The sequence below is a fragment of the Lipotes vexillifer genome, unplaced genomic scaffold (assembly GCF_000442215.2).
Source record: "Lipotes vexillifer unplaced genomic scaffold, Lipotes_vexillifer_v1.1 scaffold518, whole genome shotgun sequence".
NCBI lineage: Eukaryota > Metazoa > Chordata > Mammalia > Artiodactyla > Lipotidae > Lipotes > Lipotes vexillifer.
Genome location: NW_006780945.1, coordinates 532,929 through 549,735, shown reverse-complemented (window position 1 = coordinate 549,735; position 16,807 = coordinate 532,929). Strand labels below are relative to the sequence as shown.

Here is a 16,807-nt window from a genome sequence, read left to right as displayed (position 1 = left end):
CTCTTCCTCTACAACCATGCTAATTATTTGATAATTAAGTTCTTTTCTCAGAATTCCCCTACTTGGAGTATTAACAAAAGGCAGCTTCTTTGTGTGCTTGAAAAAGCAAATGTGCTCAAGCCTTGATGGCGGGCTGGGAACATTCCTAGTCATTGGGAAAGGGGGAAAAATGTCCAGGAAACTTCCCTGCAGAGAAATACAATTGTACAAATAAGCGAATTGCCCTTTATTATCTCTTAGGAGCTATGAGAACCAATGAGAGACTACAGTTCATTTCCGGGCAGACACTCCTCCTGCCTGTTTCATTCAGTCCTGACTTGGATCAGACTAAAAGGTATAAAAAGTCTACACTACATTTGCGGCAAGGTCTGCCCGACAAATAAGGTATCAACTAGAATCGTGATTATGTAATTTAAAATGGTGGCAGAAAGATCAAGTGCAGTCCTAAGTAATGCAACCAACCTAAGTGTCACCTGTCACTTAGGTTGAAAATATATTATTCAACAAGAATTTAACGTCACGGAATGTGAAGGGAAGGGAATGGAACCTGCAGAGGGAGACTTAGGTCCAGGAGCCATGGACCTGGACCACCCCGCATTCAAGGCACCAGCTTCTGCAGAGTCTGGACGGAAGGCAGGAGAGTGGGCAGCTCTGCAATGTAGTGAAGACATTAGCAAGGCAGAAAATTCTTTTATTTGCAATTTAAGAGCAACTCGGAGATTCAGAGTTAGGATGTGATTCTTTAATCTGATGTCCTCGCTAGGAGTAACACCACAAATGCTTCATCGTTCACTGGTGGCTGGCAAGGAGTTTCTCAAAGAAAAATATGATTCTCTGTAAAAGATGTGCACCAAGTTGACTGGCGAGAGGAAAACTGGAATAGGAACAGTGCCGGGTGCTCAGCTGCCCTAACCAAGTTCAACATTAACATGGATGTTTCTCTGAGGTGGAAACAACTGAATGAACGTTAGAGAGTTAGGACTTTATCTCCCTTTCACTCCCTTTCAATATCAACAAGATCTTCAGATTCTCTTCAGGAAGGTGTCTAACTTTTTTTTAAGGAACAGGATGCCGACGACAGACAGTTGAGGCCATGGACCCGTGATCTGTCTTCCCCTTGACCATCTATCTTAATGCCTCCTACCCACCAAACTTGGCAAGAGAGACCATCTGCCTCCCTTGAAAGGAAATGCTGTGTACATAATTGATGGCACTGCTTTTCACATGTTTTCCTTGGGAGTTCCAGGGCCAAGGCAACCGGGAAAGCTAGTCGTCCACTGTGATGTTTCGGAAAAGGTACGCCATGGACTCCCCGTTGTGGATTCTCCGAATAGCTTCAGAAAGAATCAGACTGATGTCCACAGTCTTAATCTTGGGACACTGCAGCTTCTGGACCTCGTGAGGGACAGTATTCGTCACCACCACCTGGTCGTTGTAGTAATGGAAAAGAAACGCTGTTACTGATGTGTGTGGCCCAACGTGGTCACTCAGAAAAGTTTACCTAACGTGTGGTAACCACAGACCAAGGCTCAAACTATAAAACCTTATTCCACTCAGTACAGTTTTTACAAACTAACCCGACTTTACACAGGGCAAAGTTTACATGATTCAAAACAGAAGCTTAGGAAGGTCATGTCTACGTATGCAGAAATGATAGGGTGAGCCCCAGCACTGCGGGAAACCTTCCTATTATCAAGGGAGAATTCAAGTCTTGAGAGAAACGCTACTATGGTATCAAATCATATTGAAATACAAATTATACTGAAGTACACAGACCAAATCTTTATGAAAATAGACATATATTCCTAACTATACATCTGCCCCAACAGACCACTAGCCACCCAAAGCACGATCTCACAGTCCTCTCGAGAGGGAGTAAGCAATACTGACTGAGGGACTTCCCTGGTGGCGCAGTGGCTGAGAACCCGCCTGCCAATGCAGGGGACACGGGTTCGAGCCCTGGTCCGGGAAGATGCCACATGCCGTGGAGCAACTCAGCCCACACGTCACAACTACTGAGCCCACGAGCCACAGCTACTGAAGCCTGCGCGCCTAGAGCCCGTGCTCCACAACAAAGAGAAGGCACGGCAATGAGAAGCCCGCGCGCAGCAACGAAGAGCAGCCCCCACTCGCTGCAACTAGAGAAAGGCCATGCACAGCAATGAAGACTCAATGCAGCCAAAAATTAATTAATTAATTAAAATAAAATAAAGAAAATTTCAAAAAAATAAAAAACTGAATGAGCCATTTAACTATTCACGGAAAACAGAGCAGCAAATTGTGACTCAACTTCCTTGAATGGGTCGTCCAAGACATCTACCTTACGCAGAAACAATGGCTCTCTGCATATAAAATAAAAAATTAAAGACTTCAAAAAAAAAAGAAAAAGAAGAGCAGACAGACCTCGTCGATGGAGGACTCCTCAATCAGACGGGGGGCCTCCGCAGACAGGATGCCGTGAGTGGCCATGACGTAGATCTTATAAGCACCTCTCTCTTTCAGGATCTCCGCAGCAGCAACAAAACTTTCCACATCATCAATGATGTCATCCTGAGAAGAGACCAGTGTTAGTGCTAAGTTCCCTCCATCCCCATCTATAAACACACACCTCTCTGCACTTTGCTTCAGAGGATGTCTAATGGAAAATCAGAGCTATCTGCCTGGGTCAAAGACTGAACGTCCATTTGGAGCTGCGTGGCCTTGTAACGTGCATGACTGTCAACAGAAAGAGCAGCAAAGCCTTACAGTCATACGCGACATTTCGGCCTGCGTTCAGGAGACTGCCAAGACTCCTTTCCCTGTTTCAAATTTCTGATGAATCCCACATAGCCAGTGTCTCATTTACTTTTTTCCAAGAGAAAGTTAATAGAGGGGAACAGAGAAATAAAGTGAGCCATTGTAAAGGGCCGATCCTCTGGCCCAGCAGAGGCGTTTAGAGCTGGGAGCACGTGTATCGTGTTAAAGTAACAAAGAACAAGACACACGTTCTTGTTAGTGAGAATGGAACAGCCCACCTTCAGCTCACTTCACTGCCCACGAGCTTAAGGTTGAGTAGGTCAGCTGGTTTGACAGGACACAGACCCCTTCAGACAAAGGTTACTTATGGAATCGAATTTACTTAACAGGTACTACTACTGTGCTCCTTTTACACCTGTAGGTTATAATAATCCCGGTTCATCTGTTTAAAATTTTCTCCTAGTTGTCCTAGGGGAGCCTGGGTGAGAAAGGCTAGATGGGTCCACTTAAATGCATCATCATCACTGGACACCAATCCTAAGGTGGACACCTACTAAGAGTCAGTAATGTCATCTCTGCACAGTAAGACTGTGACCTACCACAATGATCGCAATGCGTCCTCCAACATCTCCGACTACCGTGATCGGTGGCTTCTCCTTGGCCATCATCACTAGCAAAGCAAAACAAATCACAAGACCTCAGTTAGTCACGTATCACTAGGTAAATGTAGTCATCACAACGCTATTCCCTGGAAGTGGTGGCAGAGCCAGGGCGGACAATTAAAAGAACGTGCAGATTCCCCTCAATCAACCTGGGCGCTCTCAGAATCAGGTTACCCGGAGCAGCACCGTCCAACAGCAGGGAAGGTGAGCCATAAAAGTAAGTTTACATTTTCTAGTACCCACATGAGAAAGCAAAAAGAAATAGGTGAAATTAATAGATTTTAATTTTATCCAATATAGCCAATATATTATTGTTTTGATACATAATCTATATGCAAATTTATTAGAGATGTTTTACTTTTTTTTTTCATATTAAGTCATTGTATTTGGTGTGCATTCTCCACACGCAGTGATTCTCAGTTGGGACCAGCCACGTTTCAAGGGCTCAGCAGCCCCGTGTGCCTAAGAGCCAGGCCATGCTGGGCAGCTCTGGCCCTCAAGTCAGCGGGTAGCAGAGCAAGAGAGATCTCACCAGCACAAAGAAGCAGCACCACGATGCCACTCAAAACAGAAATATTCCACTTGTAAAGAGATGTAAATAAATGCCACTCTGCAGAAAGTAAACAGGGAAAGGCTGCCAGACTGCCAGATAAATAGCTGGCTTTACTTCATTTTCTTCCAAGGCGACCTTACTGGGACAATGTAACCTTATTATCAGACAACTACACCACTGACATAATCGGTTTCCTGAAAGTTAGGAAGCTGAAGACAATAACCACAAGTCCATCATGTTTTCCTGATTTAACTGGTCCTTAAAGTAGAGGCTTCTTATCTCACTACAAAATTTATATGTGAAAACGGCCCATCAGTGCACAAAGCAAACTACAGGATGCAGAAGGGACACAGGCATTCACCCTGTAAAGGAGGTTAGTAAACGGAGGGAAGGAAAATATTTCAGAAGAACAGACTAAACATTCTACTTTTTTGGGAAAGCTTTTTTAAATTCTAAAATATTTACTAAACAAGTAGTGGGGGAGCGCGAATAGAATAAATTCAGAGTAATTATATAGTTCAGTAATTATCAGCAAGCAATCCATTTTAGCTGACTTCTATCTACAGGCGCTGTAAACCTGGAAGAACACGTCCCTTTGCGTATTACTAGCAAATCAGCCGAGTTGAAATTCAGCACTGTTTTATTGCAAATTTCAGTAGACATTTCCTGATTTCCCATCCTGGAAACAAGGGGAATTTGTTAAATGTAGGCAGTCAAAAAGGCTCTGCGTGTAAGTATCACCTAGAAGGGTGAGGAAATAAACTACCAACATCAGAAAAGCCTTCCTCAAATTCTGTCTTTAAATTAAACCATGTGGGTAGGTGGTTGCGTTGACCTACCCACTTCTTAAAGAGATGTGGCCCCTTTCTTGACCATTTTTCTCTGTAAAAAAAAAAGACTGGGCTTCCCCAGTGGCGCAGTGGTTGAGAATCCACCTGCCAATGCAGGGGACAAGGGTTCAAGCCCTGGTCCGGGAAGATCCCACATGCCGCGGAGCAACTAAGCCCGTGTGCCACAACTACTGAGCCTGTGCTCTAGAGCCCGTGAGTCACAACTACTAAGCCCGCGTGTCACAACTACTGAAGCCCGCACGCCTAGAGCCCGTGCTCTGCAACGAGAGAAGCCACTGCAATGAGAAGCCTGCACACTGCAACAAAGAGTAGCCCCCGCTCACTGCAACTAGAGAAAGCCCACGCGTAGCAACAAAGACCCAACACAGCCAAAAATAAATAAATAAATAATAATAATAATAACTCCTCATTTACAAAAAAAAAAAAAGACTGAAAGCCAGTAACCTTCATCAGACATCAACAGAAATTCAGCTCTAGTTTGATGCATGTCACAGTATTCCTGTTGACTTTTCTGTAAGCCTCTCCCCAAAAAACTTTTGTCAGTTTGAAATGAAAAACAGGCATGGCAAGGATCAAGGCTTAAAAAAAAAAAGGCTTAGTCCCCACTCATAACTGCCTTTGGGATCGGCACAAACTGGATACATAATTTGGTGGCTACTAAAAACGAGACAGACTTCATTATAGCATCAAGAGAATAGGACCTCACATGCTTTAAAAAATGCCCCCAGGGCTTCCCTGGTGGCACAGTGGTTGAGAGTCTGCCTGCCGATGCAGGGGACACGGGTTCGTGCCCCGGTCCGGGAAGATCCCACGTGCCGCGGAGCGGCTGGGCCCGTGAGCCATGGCCGCTGAGCCTGCGCTCCTCAACGGGAGAGGCCACAACAGTGAGAGGCCTGCGTACTGCCAAAAATAAACTACATCGACTTACTGCAGTAAAAATGTCAATTTAGCAAATGATTTCCAATGTTCTTATGGATGAAGTAGGAAATTGTCTTTTGCATTTAAAATTAGCATTTTCCAGGTAAAATAGTGCTGCTTTTACAACCATCCTTTAGATCACACACACCACACACACACACACACACACACACACACACACACACACTCTTTTACTGTTTTGCCAGAATCAAAAAACCTTCCTCTCCTAAAATAAAGAGTGAAAAGGGACTAAGGGGAATTATTCATTCCTTATCCATTTTGATCTCGGTCTATTTCTAATTCAATGAAATGTCAAACTTTATCAACAGACTGACATTAAAAAGAGATGCACGAAATAAAATAAGGTCGCCAGTAGAACTAGAACTGAAATTATTTCCAAGCTCGTATCGCCATCCACATGCAAACACGTCAAAACCTACATTTAACAAATGCTCAAGAGGAGCGGATGTCGGTTTTCACTTTAGTGCTGAAAGCCACACCTTCACTTGTAAAATTAACAAGCCAGGAAAATCAAGGCAGAGCAGGTGACTGCCTCTCATTTTTGCATTCCAAGCTCTTAAGTGTCACCACTGTGGCAAACACAGAGCACTGTTCAGTGGAACCACTGACACACAATCCTTTCAAGTTCATTAGATTCCTTGCCATCAGGGAGGTATCAATTCTATCTTAAAAAAGAGAAACATTTATACAACCTCACTTTTGATAAATTACTTTAAAAAAGGGCTTCTCAACCTTGGCACTATTGACATTCTGGGCTGGATAATTGTTCAGTAGCATCTGTGGCCTCTACTCACTAGATGCCTGTAGCACCCCATGCCCCCCGGCTGAGACAACCAAGAAATGTCTCCAGACACTGCCAAATATGCTCTCGGGAGCAAAAGCCCCCTCGCTTGTGAACTACCGCTCTAAAACAATGGGTTCCAGGGACTTCCTGGACTTCCTGCAGGGGGTATGGGTTCGACCCCTGGTCAGGGACCTAAGATCCCACATGCCTCCTGGCCAAGATACCAAAACGGAAAACAGAAGCAATATTGTAACAAATTCAATAAAGACTTTAAAAATGGTCCACATCAAAAATACTTCAAAAAATAAAATTAAATTTAAAAATGGGTTCCAGGAAGATAACATAGTTCTTCTTTCTTAAAAATACACAGACTCCAAGAGTCTGCTTTCCTTTGTCCTTGTTCTAATGTCTTCATCTTCATTACTACTGAATAAACCATTATGACATACTAGAAGCAAAACTGATATATAGGGGCTTCCCTGGTGGTGCAGTGGTTGAGAGTCCGCCTGCCGATGCAGGGGACATGGGTTCGTGCCCCGTTCTGGGAAGATTCCACACGCCGCGGAGCGGCTGGGCCTGTGAGCCATGGCCGCTGAGCTTGCGCGTCCGGAGCCTGTGCTCCGCAACGGGAGAGGCCACAACAGTGAGAGGCCCGCGTACCACAAAAAAACAAAAACAAAACTGATATATAAACATAAAGCATATTTAATTTGGAAGGTACTGAATACAATTACACATACAAGAAATAACATTTTTTTTCAGAATTCCTTTGGCTAAATCTATAAAAGGGGATCATAGAAAATGATCCTATGGAGACTTCCCTGGCATCCCGAATGCCTCAGCCAAAAAAAGTTAAAAAAAAAAATTAAAGAAAAAGAAAACAATCCTATGGCGATTATAAAAGTTGTAAACATACCAACCATCTGTGAAGGAATGACAACACTGTTACAATAAGTAATAAGGCAACATTCTCAGAAGAGAATCTCACCATATAAAATATTGTGGCATTTTGGCAATATCTGTCAACTTAACTTCTGACACAATAATCTGATTTCTTGGTCTTTATCCCGTAAATACATTCGGTCACTTATGAAAGAATGTAAGTCGAGGTTAATCACAGGCAATGACGTACAGTGACTGCGCGTGTCCACTCTGGAGCCCAACTCTTGGTTTCTAAATACTATTTCCCACTGAAGGAACTGGGGCTCCGTGGAGAAATGGCTGATCCCAGGGCTAAGAAAGTACGAGATGAACATGGAACATCTAGTTGCACCAGAAAGTAACAAGGAAGAGTCAACACACGATAGGGACACGTCCAAAGAACATGGGAGGCAGCCTGAAGGAGTCCTCTTTGGCCAAGTCTGAGACAGTCTGTGAATTAACACAAGTAGTAGCAATGGACTATAACGTGCTGAATAAAACAAGATTCCACAAATCCACACTGATATAAATGACTGAATGGACAGGGAAGAAGGGGAATTAGAAAAACCTCCATTTGACAAAAATCATAGTAATAAGTGATTCAACCCAATATGAGGAAAGACACAAGCCCCAACAAAAGGATATTCTACAAATAACTGGCCTGCACTCTTCAGAATTATCAAGGTCACTGGAGACAAAGAACAGAGGAGTCACTCCTGATTAACTGAGACCAAAGAGAAATGACAACTGGTGCAACGTGTGATCTTACACTGGGTCCTGGGCCCCCCAAAAATGTTTTCTTTTCCTCTGAAGGACATTGGTGGGACAGCTGGTAAAATGTGGATAAGGTCTGCAGATTAGGTAACAGTATCGTAACAACGTTATTTTCCTGAGTCTGATAATCATACGTGGTTATATTAGACACAAGTATTTAGCAATAAAGGGGGCATTATGTCTGTGACTCACTCTCAATGGTTCATAAAAAAAAAAAGCATACAAATGTTCAATTTGGGGGCTCTGAGTGAAGAGTAGAGAGGAATTTTGTATTATTCTTTCACCTTTTCTCTAAGTCTGCAGTTAGTTCAAAATAAAAAGCTAAAAAAACAAAGTAGTGTGGATTCTGGAGTCAGCAGCTACATTCCAAACCCTGGCGCCACCAGCCCCGGCCGTGTGTCTCGGTTTCCTCACTGGCAAAATGAGGGATCACAAGAGCACCTACGCGTACTATTGTGCAAGGACCAAATTCAAAGATCTACTAAAGGGCTTAGAACAGCTCTTGGCACATAATAAGGACTCAACAGATGTTTATTTATTTTATTTTAACATTTATTATTATTATTATTATTATTTTTGGCTTGTGGGATCTTAGTTCCCCAACCAGGGATCAGACCTGGGTCCACAGAAGTGAGAGCACCGAGTCCTAACCACTGGACCGCCAGGGAATTCCCAACAGACGTTTATTACTATTGGAGCCTTGTTTTTTATACCCAAAGGTTGGGGAAAAAAATAAGTGCATCAACAGGGGACTCGTTAAATAAATTATGGCATATCCATAAAACAGTATACTATGAAACTGAAAGACAGAAATCTGTATGGACTGAGAAGGAGCTATTGAATGAAAAAAGCAAGGGGCAGAACGATGTATAACATACAACTAACTGTTTGCATGAAAATGAGGGAATTTGCTTGTATTTGCATAAAAGCTCTAAATGGATACACAAGAAACCAACCACACTGGAGATCAGAGTAGCTGCAGGGGAGGGGGGAGGTGGGTGGGTGGACAGGTTTTTCACCATAAAGGATTTTATACTTTTTGAATTTTGAAATATGTGAATGTATTCCCTATTCAAGAACTTTAATTATGAAAATCTCAAAAAAAAAAAAATGCTGTGACACTAAAAAAAAATAAAATGCTGTGACACTAAAAATTTAAAGAGTATATTACTTGTTTCTCATAATAAAAACCTCCAAAGTTGAAAACAGAGCAGTGGGAATTTTATAGAATGGGGAAAAAAAATTGTAATGTTTATACCTTAGACAGGAGCCTGTCTGAAATAACCTGTCTGCGGTGTAACCATGCTAATATTTTCCCAACGTATTAGTCTGTATCTTTCTGAGGCATGGCAAACAGATACAGATTTTAAAAAGAAATACTCTCCTTCCTCTAAAAACCACGATTTATCTTCCAGCATAGAATGCTTGTTATTGTCACTCAAAAGTCCACCAAAGTAAATAGCTTCCACTCTGTTGGATTAAAAATAAATTAGTCAGGTATCAGGTCAAAGGACTACATCACTAAATTAAGTGCTAGAGTTACCTGATCACCAAAGCCTGTGATCAATGGTTGCTATCATCCATCTTACCAAAATATAAAAGCTTAAGATTTCACACCACTACACATACCTCTTTTTTACTAAAGCTAAAATTATTTCACTCTCTGAACGCCAAGTGCTGCCCAGATATGCTCAATTGTCCTTACCTAGTCTACAAAAGCGTGTAACAAAATCTTTGACAAAAGGCAAAATCAACATAATACCATTCAATTATTTAAAAATACCACAACATGGGCTTCCCTGGTGGCGCAGCGATTGGGAGTCCACCTGCCGATGCAGGGGACACAGGTTCGTGCCCCGGACAGGGAAGATCCCACATGCCGCGGAGCGGCTGGGCCCGTGAGCCATGGCCGCTGAGCCTGCACGTCCGGAGCCTGTGCTCCGCAACGGGAAAGGCCACAACAGTGTGAGGCCCGCGTACAGCAAAAAAATAAAAAAAATAAAAATAAAAAAAAACCACAACAGCATCTACATAGGTATTAACTCCTAGGCATTCATACTATTCAAAACTTTCTTCCATTTACAAATAGAATAAAACCACAGAGCTGATCTTACATGGCAATTCCAGCCCAGGGTGGACAGTCGCGTTCTTGACCATCGGGGGAGAATGACGGCCGTCATCCATGTCCAGCTCTGCACACTGAGCCTCCCCGTGAATCACAGCTAAACCCAGACGCAGCCTCTCTGCGTACGACTGGGCCCTAAGAGGAAGATAACGGGAAAGGGTGAGGTTCATGGGAAGGAAAACCCAAGCGCTGCTTTTTCATCACTTTGTTAACCACAGAATGAAAATATCACTTAACCTTTTATGGATATGCAAAGGAATTACTTCTACAAATCAGGAAGTGTGGCCCAGGCTGGAATGTAAATGCCTCAAGAGGCACTCGAGATGGGATGTGGGCTGGTATCTGATTCAAGATCATTTTGGTTCTACCCTTTGTCCAACAGTCTCACACTCATCTTCAGGGTTTTTTTGTTTGTTTTGGTTTTTTCCCCTATTTTTTGGCTGCGCCTCACGGCATGCTGGATCTTAGTTCCCCAACCAGGAATTGAACCCGTGCCCCCTGCAGTGGAAGCGTGGTGTCTTAACCACTGGACTGCCATGGAAGTCCCTCATCTTCAGAAGAACTCTGTTCAAAAAGGTCTCAAAAACCACTGTCTCAAAGGCGCCCACAGTCTTCCTGTTTTCCTTTTCCTGAGAACTTGAAGGAAGAACTTCATTTTCTCCCAGGGGAAAAATGAGTAGCTCTGAGAAATGCTCGTGTTGTTTGGAAACTAGAGGTAAAGCTGTGGTTTGGGGTATGACAATGATTTGGGGGAAAGCAGGAGCTGATGAGTTTTCACAAGCCATATTAAGACAGACCTCGGATTCTGAAACACCCAAAAGGGATGTGTATAAATGTCTGGCTTATTTACCTTTTTGCAGCATCAGGAGACTTAGCTACGATGACTGCATTCCTGTAATTTGGAATCTAGATTTGGAGGAAAAATAAGAAAATACTGAAAAGGTATCAAAAAAGTAACACCTGGGTGCTGGCAATACATTTTTTTCCTCTTATAACAATGATCCACACTAGCAAACAAACAAGCTAGAATTTCATTCACTCATTTTAACATTTTTTAACCTTTATCAATTAGCATCATTGCCAAAGTCTGCTACATGAAGAAGATAAAAAATAATTAACTCCTAAAACCTTCATTTTAGAAAATATAAGCAAATTGCTAAAGATACTTAGAAGAAAATCCATTTTTAATTTCTTTAAAAAATACTATCCTCTGTGCCTAAATGCTGACCTTATCTGACTGCCTCAGGCATTAAGACTTAAGGGAGAGATCATTTGATCATTGGATGTGCCTTTCAATACTGAAATCTGGTACCAGAGAAGAACTACATAAGGTCTCCTTTGAGGACAATGGGGTATTTACTGATGCTCCTCACTTCTTCCTGGATATACTGAAGCAGGAAAGGTGAGGCTCTAAGGTTGTCCACAGGAAAGCTGAAAAAGCCTTGTATTTCCTTTTGATGAAGATCCATAGTGATAATGTGAGTTAAACCTGAAATTTTAAAACAAAAAATTACAAAGTTCACCCCTACAAGTTAACGGCTACAGTGGACACACTCTAGAAGCCCAATGCCTCTTTCCTAACGGAAGATTGAAGGCAGTTATATATATATATATATATATATATATATATGAACATGGAATTAAATACTGAAGCAAAAATAGATGTAAAAAATAGGCCTTGATTAAAGAATCTAAGAAGAAATGTTAAAGGACTGTGGATTAAGGCAGAAGGAATAGGAAAGCAAAAGCAAAGTAATATATATACTAGATGGAAAGAAATCCACAGACACAATGATAAGACAGTGAAGAGTTTGGAAACGTGTATATGTCCGAAGAGAATGGGTCAAGTACAGAAAAACAATGAAAACATACTCTTATAATCAACAGTGCGAAGCAAAAAAAAGGCACACATATAAATACATGGCAAATGGCCAAGGTCACTGAAAATTTTCCAGAGCGAAGAAGCAGAATTACTTGTTCTTTCCAAAAACATTACACATTTTTATAGAGAATGGAATTCAAATGTGTTTCTCAGGACTCAGATATATATTTGAGTTTTTAAATAAACATGCGGCAAATAAAATCCCATTAATTGTAAAGGGCTATTACATTTGATTTAGGGCCATAAAGTACGTCACCACTACACAAACACACAATGAAAATGATCTGCTATACAGAAAGACAATCGGGGAGGGGGGACAAAAAAGTATATAAGCTGAAGGAGTAGTAAAGGAAAAATCCAGTTTCACTATTATGTACATCAACAGAATTTAGCTACGGTTTAAATAAATCTAGACCTGAAACTCAAAAGATCGCATCCGAACGCCAAGACTGACATCTGAAGTTTCGATGATGATAAGATGAAATGGAAAAGAAGGTGGAATGAGGGAAAAGTCCAAGATGAGAGAAGTAAGCCCTGAAGCAGACAAGGTCACTCTGAAGGAGGACAAAGAGAACAGAAAAAGAATTGACACCTAAGCTCACACAGCCCTAAGCAGAACTATGCAAAAGGAAGCAAGGCTAAGTAACTACTGAACAACACTTAGAGAAAACAGGTCCCCAACCAGCTACCTGCGGTATGGACTAATCTGGCACGGGGGACAGTCCCAAGCAACGGCACGGGGTCCCGGGGCGCTGGCCACACTCACCAGCTTTCGCCAGCATGGACGCCAGGAGCTTGCATACGATGGAGCCCCTCTTCCTCATCTTGCTCTGCTTGCTGTAGGGGAAGTAGGGGATGACGCCGATAATATTCCTGGCACACGCGGTCTTCAGTGCATAAGCCATGATCAGTAACTCCATCACGGCTGTATTCACATCTCTGAAACAGATGAGATTTGCACTTTTGGATTAATTTCATTTATTAACCCCTGGCAAAGATCTCAACCTCAGCAATCTGACCTGGGCTGCCAAGAATAACGTTACGTAGATCATCACGCTAGCTTACGACGGCACTTCCTGAACAGAGGAGAAAGCTTATTAACTCCTCTTTATAGCTGTCTGAGTTCCGGTTTTCATGTGAGGTTACTTAAATTCACACAAGGTTATCCACTTTCAACCTTTGCCTGCACCTTCTGTCAGTGACATGGTCACCGGAGTGGCAGGTGAAGCAGGCAGTGACTGCTGATGACCAGAGTGAACCCACAACCTGCTGGCACCATCCCCAGGATCTGAACTCGGGCCAGAGTGCTAGCACCTCGTTTTCCTGGGAACACCAAGGGAAACCCACCTGCCCTTGTATTTAGCTGCCGTAACCATAAAGAATTTGGTCTCTTTTTATTCTTTTGGGAGTGGGGAGAAGGGTGAGGGGTGGGGAGATTTTGGAACTTAATTTCCAAATATCTCCCCCAACCCTTCTTTCCTTGAGATACATAGATTCCTAACAAAGATTACCCAGATAGACAAGAAAATATGAATCTGAAAGGTATTCAAAGGAAAGGCTATTTCCAAATTTTAACGAATGCTGACTGCTAACCCCTTGCCAAGGCTGATCAAGCAAAAGGTGGGGACTTCCCTGGTGGTGCAGTGGTTAAGAATCACCTGCCAATGCAGGGGACACGGGTTCGAGCCCTGGTCCGTGAAGATCCCACATGCCACTAAGCCTGTGCACCACAACTACTGAGCCTGTGCTCTAGAGCCTGCGAGCCACAACTATGGAGCCTGAGTGCCACAACTACTGAAGCCTGTGCGCCTAGATCCCGTGCTCCGCAATAGAGAAGCCACTGCAATGAGAAGCCCATGCACTGCAATGAAGAGCAGCCCCCGCTCACTGCAACTAGAGAAAGCCCGCGTGTAGCAATGAAGACCCAACACAGCCAAAAATAAAATAAATAAATTTACTAAAAGAAAAAAAAAGCGCACAAGGTGGCCTCTGCCCTTAAAGTTAAAATCCTTGAAATCCTTCCAGATGACCTTCCAAAGCTCTACCCTCTCTCTCTAGCCTCCTCATACTCCTCTTTGAATTATCCAAGTGTCTTCAAGCAGCATCTCTTTGCATCAGGAGTGTATCTCCCTTGCCTTCCCCAGATAAAGAAGATCATTTCCCACATCCCAGGTCCCACCCAAGTGAGGAGTAGGCTCTTCAGATTATACAGTTTCTGAATTATCTGATCTGCAGCAAAATGGAAAGCCTGCCATCAACATAGCAGAGACTTAATAAATGCTTGTTGAATAAGTGGTGGAATGAAATACTCATCACGAGATGCTTTTTAGCTTGAAGGACAGTCAGGCCATTTTCCCCCAGTCTCTTCCAGTGTATGTTTACACCTGTGCCCCTGGAGTGAGTGATGCAAAGGACATCCTTTCACTCTGACAATGTTTTCCACACCCATGTTCAACTGGTGGCACTTCCAACCTCTCCTTTGTAGTTTGGATTTTTCACAACTATTTCAAGATTCTGTCATAAGTTTCTATGTCTGTTTCTCCCACGGGGTGGGCAGAGTTGATTCTGGGCTCAACTTCAAGATGCAGGTGTCAACCTAGACATGCCTTTCGCATTGCTGACAGGTGACGTTACTTTCCAGCTGCCATTTCCTTCCTCTGAAATAAAGTGGTACATTCTTCTCCCTCGTGCTCCCAAATTAATAATGTCCCAAGTCTGCCATCAAAAGGTCAGAGGACACACGACCTTTTGGTATAATCAGGACAAAACACTTATCAAGGGCTTCCCTGGTGGCGCAGTGGTTAAGAATCCGCCTGCCATTGCAGGGGACACAGGTTCGAGCCCTGGTCCGGGAAGATCCCACATGCCGCGGAGCAACTAAGCCCGTGCGCCACAACTACTGAGCCTGTGCTCTAGAGCCTGCGAGCCACAGCTATTGAGTCCGCGAGCCTAGAGCCCGTGCTCTGCAACAAGAGAAACCACTGCAACGAGAAGCCCGCGCACCGCAACGAAGAGTAGCCCCTGCTTGCTGTATCTAGAGAAAGCGTGCATGCAGCGACAAAAACCCAACATAGCCAAAAATAAAAATAAATAAAATAAATTTAAAAAAAAGAAAACCACTTATCAAACACCTCCAAGGTACTTAGGAATTCATAATATTTGGTCGATTTTCAGCACTTTTCAACAGTTTTCATCCTGGGTCATCAATTCAACAAATATTTATTGAGCACCTTGCACCAGGCACTGTGTTAGGTGTGTCAGGTGGGGAGATAACAGGGTAAGCAAGGCTGACCTCATTTTGGGGGAAGGCCAGAGACCCCCCGCCCCGGGATCACCCTTGTAATCATCTGTCCCAAGGAGCACAGCTAACTCACCTAAGAATGTTCCCCTTCCCAAACACTTATCCTTCATTCCGGAGGGGAGAGCTTCCCTTCCCACAACGGATCATCTACATTGATGCCTTGTGGGCTCTGGTGGTTGATCTGGAAGCCTGCACAGTACTCAGAGGACAGAATACAGGTAACTCAGGAGTCCATATCTAAACAACAGGCATCATATACACCGTACCAAAAGCCTCTTCCATATACAGACTGCTTGTCAACGTTAGAAATAAAATTAGAGCTTTCTTAACCTTCCACTTGTGTGATGCAATGTGTGGCATTATAAAAGCTCCACTGGACCTGGTGGTTTCTTACACCAGATCCCAATGCCAACAATAACTGTTGAAGTTAATTAAACAGATCCTGGAAGAGTATCTATCTGGGTCATGGGTTTCCAGCTGGCTTTGTGATAGCATTTATAAGACAACCACACAACACGAGGTTTGGATAGCACACAAGGGAAGGCCAGATGGTAAGACATTAATGTAACAAGAGGAACAGTTTTGGAGGAGCCTTGATTTCAGAGTAACTTTCTTTCCGCTAATTACTAATTTCTCTCCTGAGGTTTTTATTTTTTACTTTTTCCTCTTCCTAATGCCCTATGCCAAGGGAGTCAACATTCTCTAGCCGGAGGCTAAGGAAAGCCTCCTCCGCCCCACCCCTTATTGGTCAGGAAGGCAACAAAAGGGCCTTTGTCACAATGGCTTTACCCATTCACTGAGGGACACTGGACAAATTGGATACCAAGCAGTTATTTTGTGGGCTAGCAGGGCAAAGAGAAATTGGCTGGCAGCCTCTGCTTTGTTTATCTGTTCCCTAAGACTGTTCCAAGTACATCCTGGCTAGTGCCTGTAGCCTTTGTATCTAAGTAGGACAATCTTAACTGTTTACCAACTATTCTTCTCTGCCCGAAGACTATCACATCTTATATTAAACTCAGCCCTGACTGCTCTCTCATTTTCGATAGACAAAAAAGAGAGTTAAAGAAACAGACATGGTCTATACACATCAATTAAAATTTCAAAGACAGGGCTTCCCTGGTGGTGCAGTGGTTGAGAGTCCGCCTGCCGCTGCAGGGGACACTGGTTCGTGACCCGGTCCGGGAGGATCCCACATGCCACGGAGCGGCTGGGCCCGTGAGCCATGGCCTCTGAGCCTGCACGTCCAGAGCCTGTGCTCCGCAGCGGGAGAGGCCACAAC

General features: G+C 43.3%; 1 protein-coding gene across 1 annotated transcript in view; it reads right to left on the bottom strand.

Annotated features, from left to right (window-relative positions):
- Positions 1–1,266: 1,266 nt before the first annotated feature.
- PRPSAP1 (phosphoribosyl pyrophosphate synthetase associated protein 1) overlaps positions 1,267–16,807 on the bottom strand; it is a 30,141-nt gene continuing 14,600 nt past the window's right edge. The window contains exons 4-10 of the mRNA XM_007454312.1: positions 12,994–13,166; positions 11,719–11,834; positions 11,196–11,251; positions 10,335–10,480; positions 3,336–3,406; positions 2,404–2,550; positions 1,267–1,425 (exon numbers count right to left, since the gene is read on the bottom strand). Of these exons, the coding sequence (XP_007454374.1) occupies positions 1,267–1,425; positions 2,404–2,550; positions 3,336–3,406; positions 10,335–10,480; positions 11,196–11,251; positions 11,719–11,834; positions 12,994–13,166 (868 nt within the window). The remainder of the gene's footprint in view (positions 1,426–2,403; positions 2,551–3,335; positions 3,407–10,334; positions 10,481–11,195; positions 11,252–11,718; positions 11,835–12,993; positions 13,167–16,807) is intronic.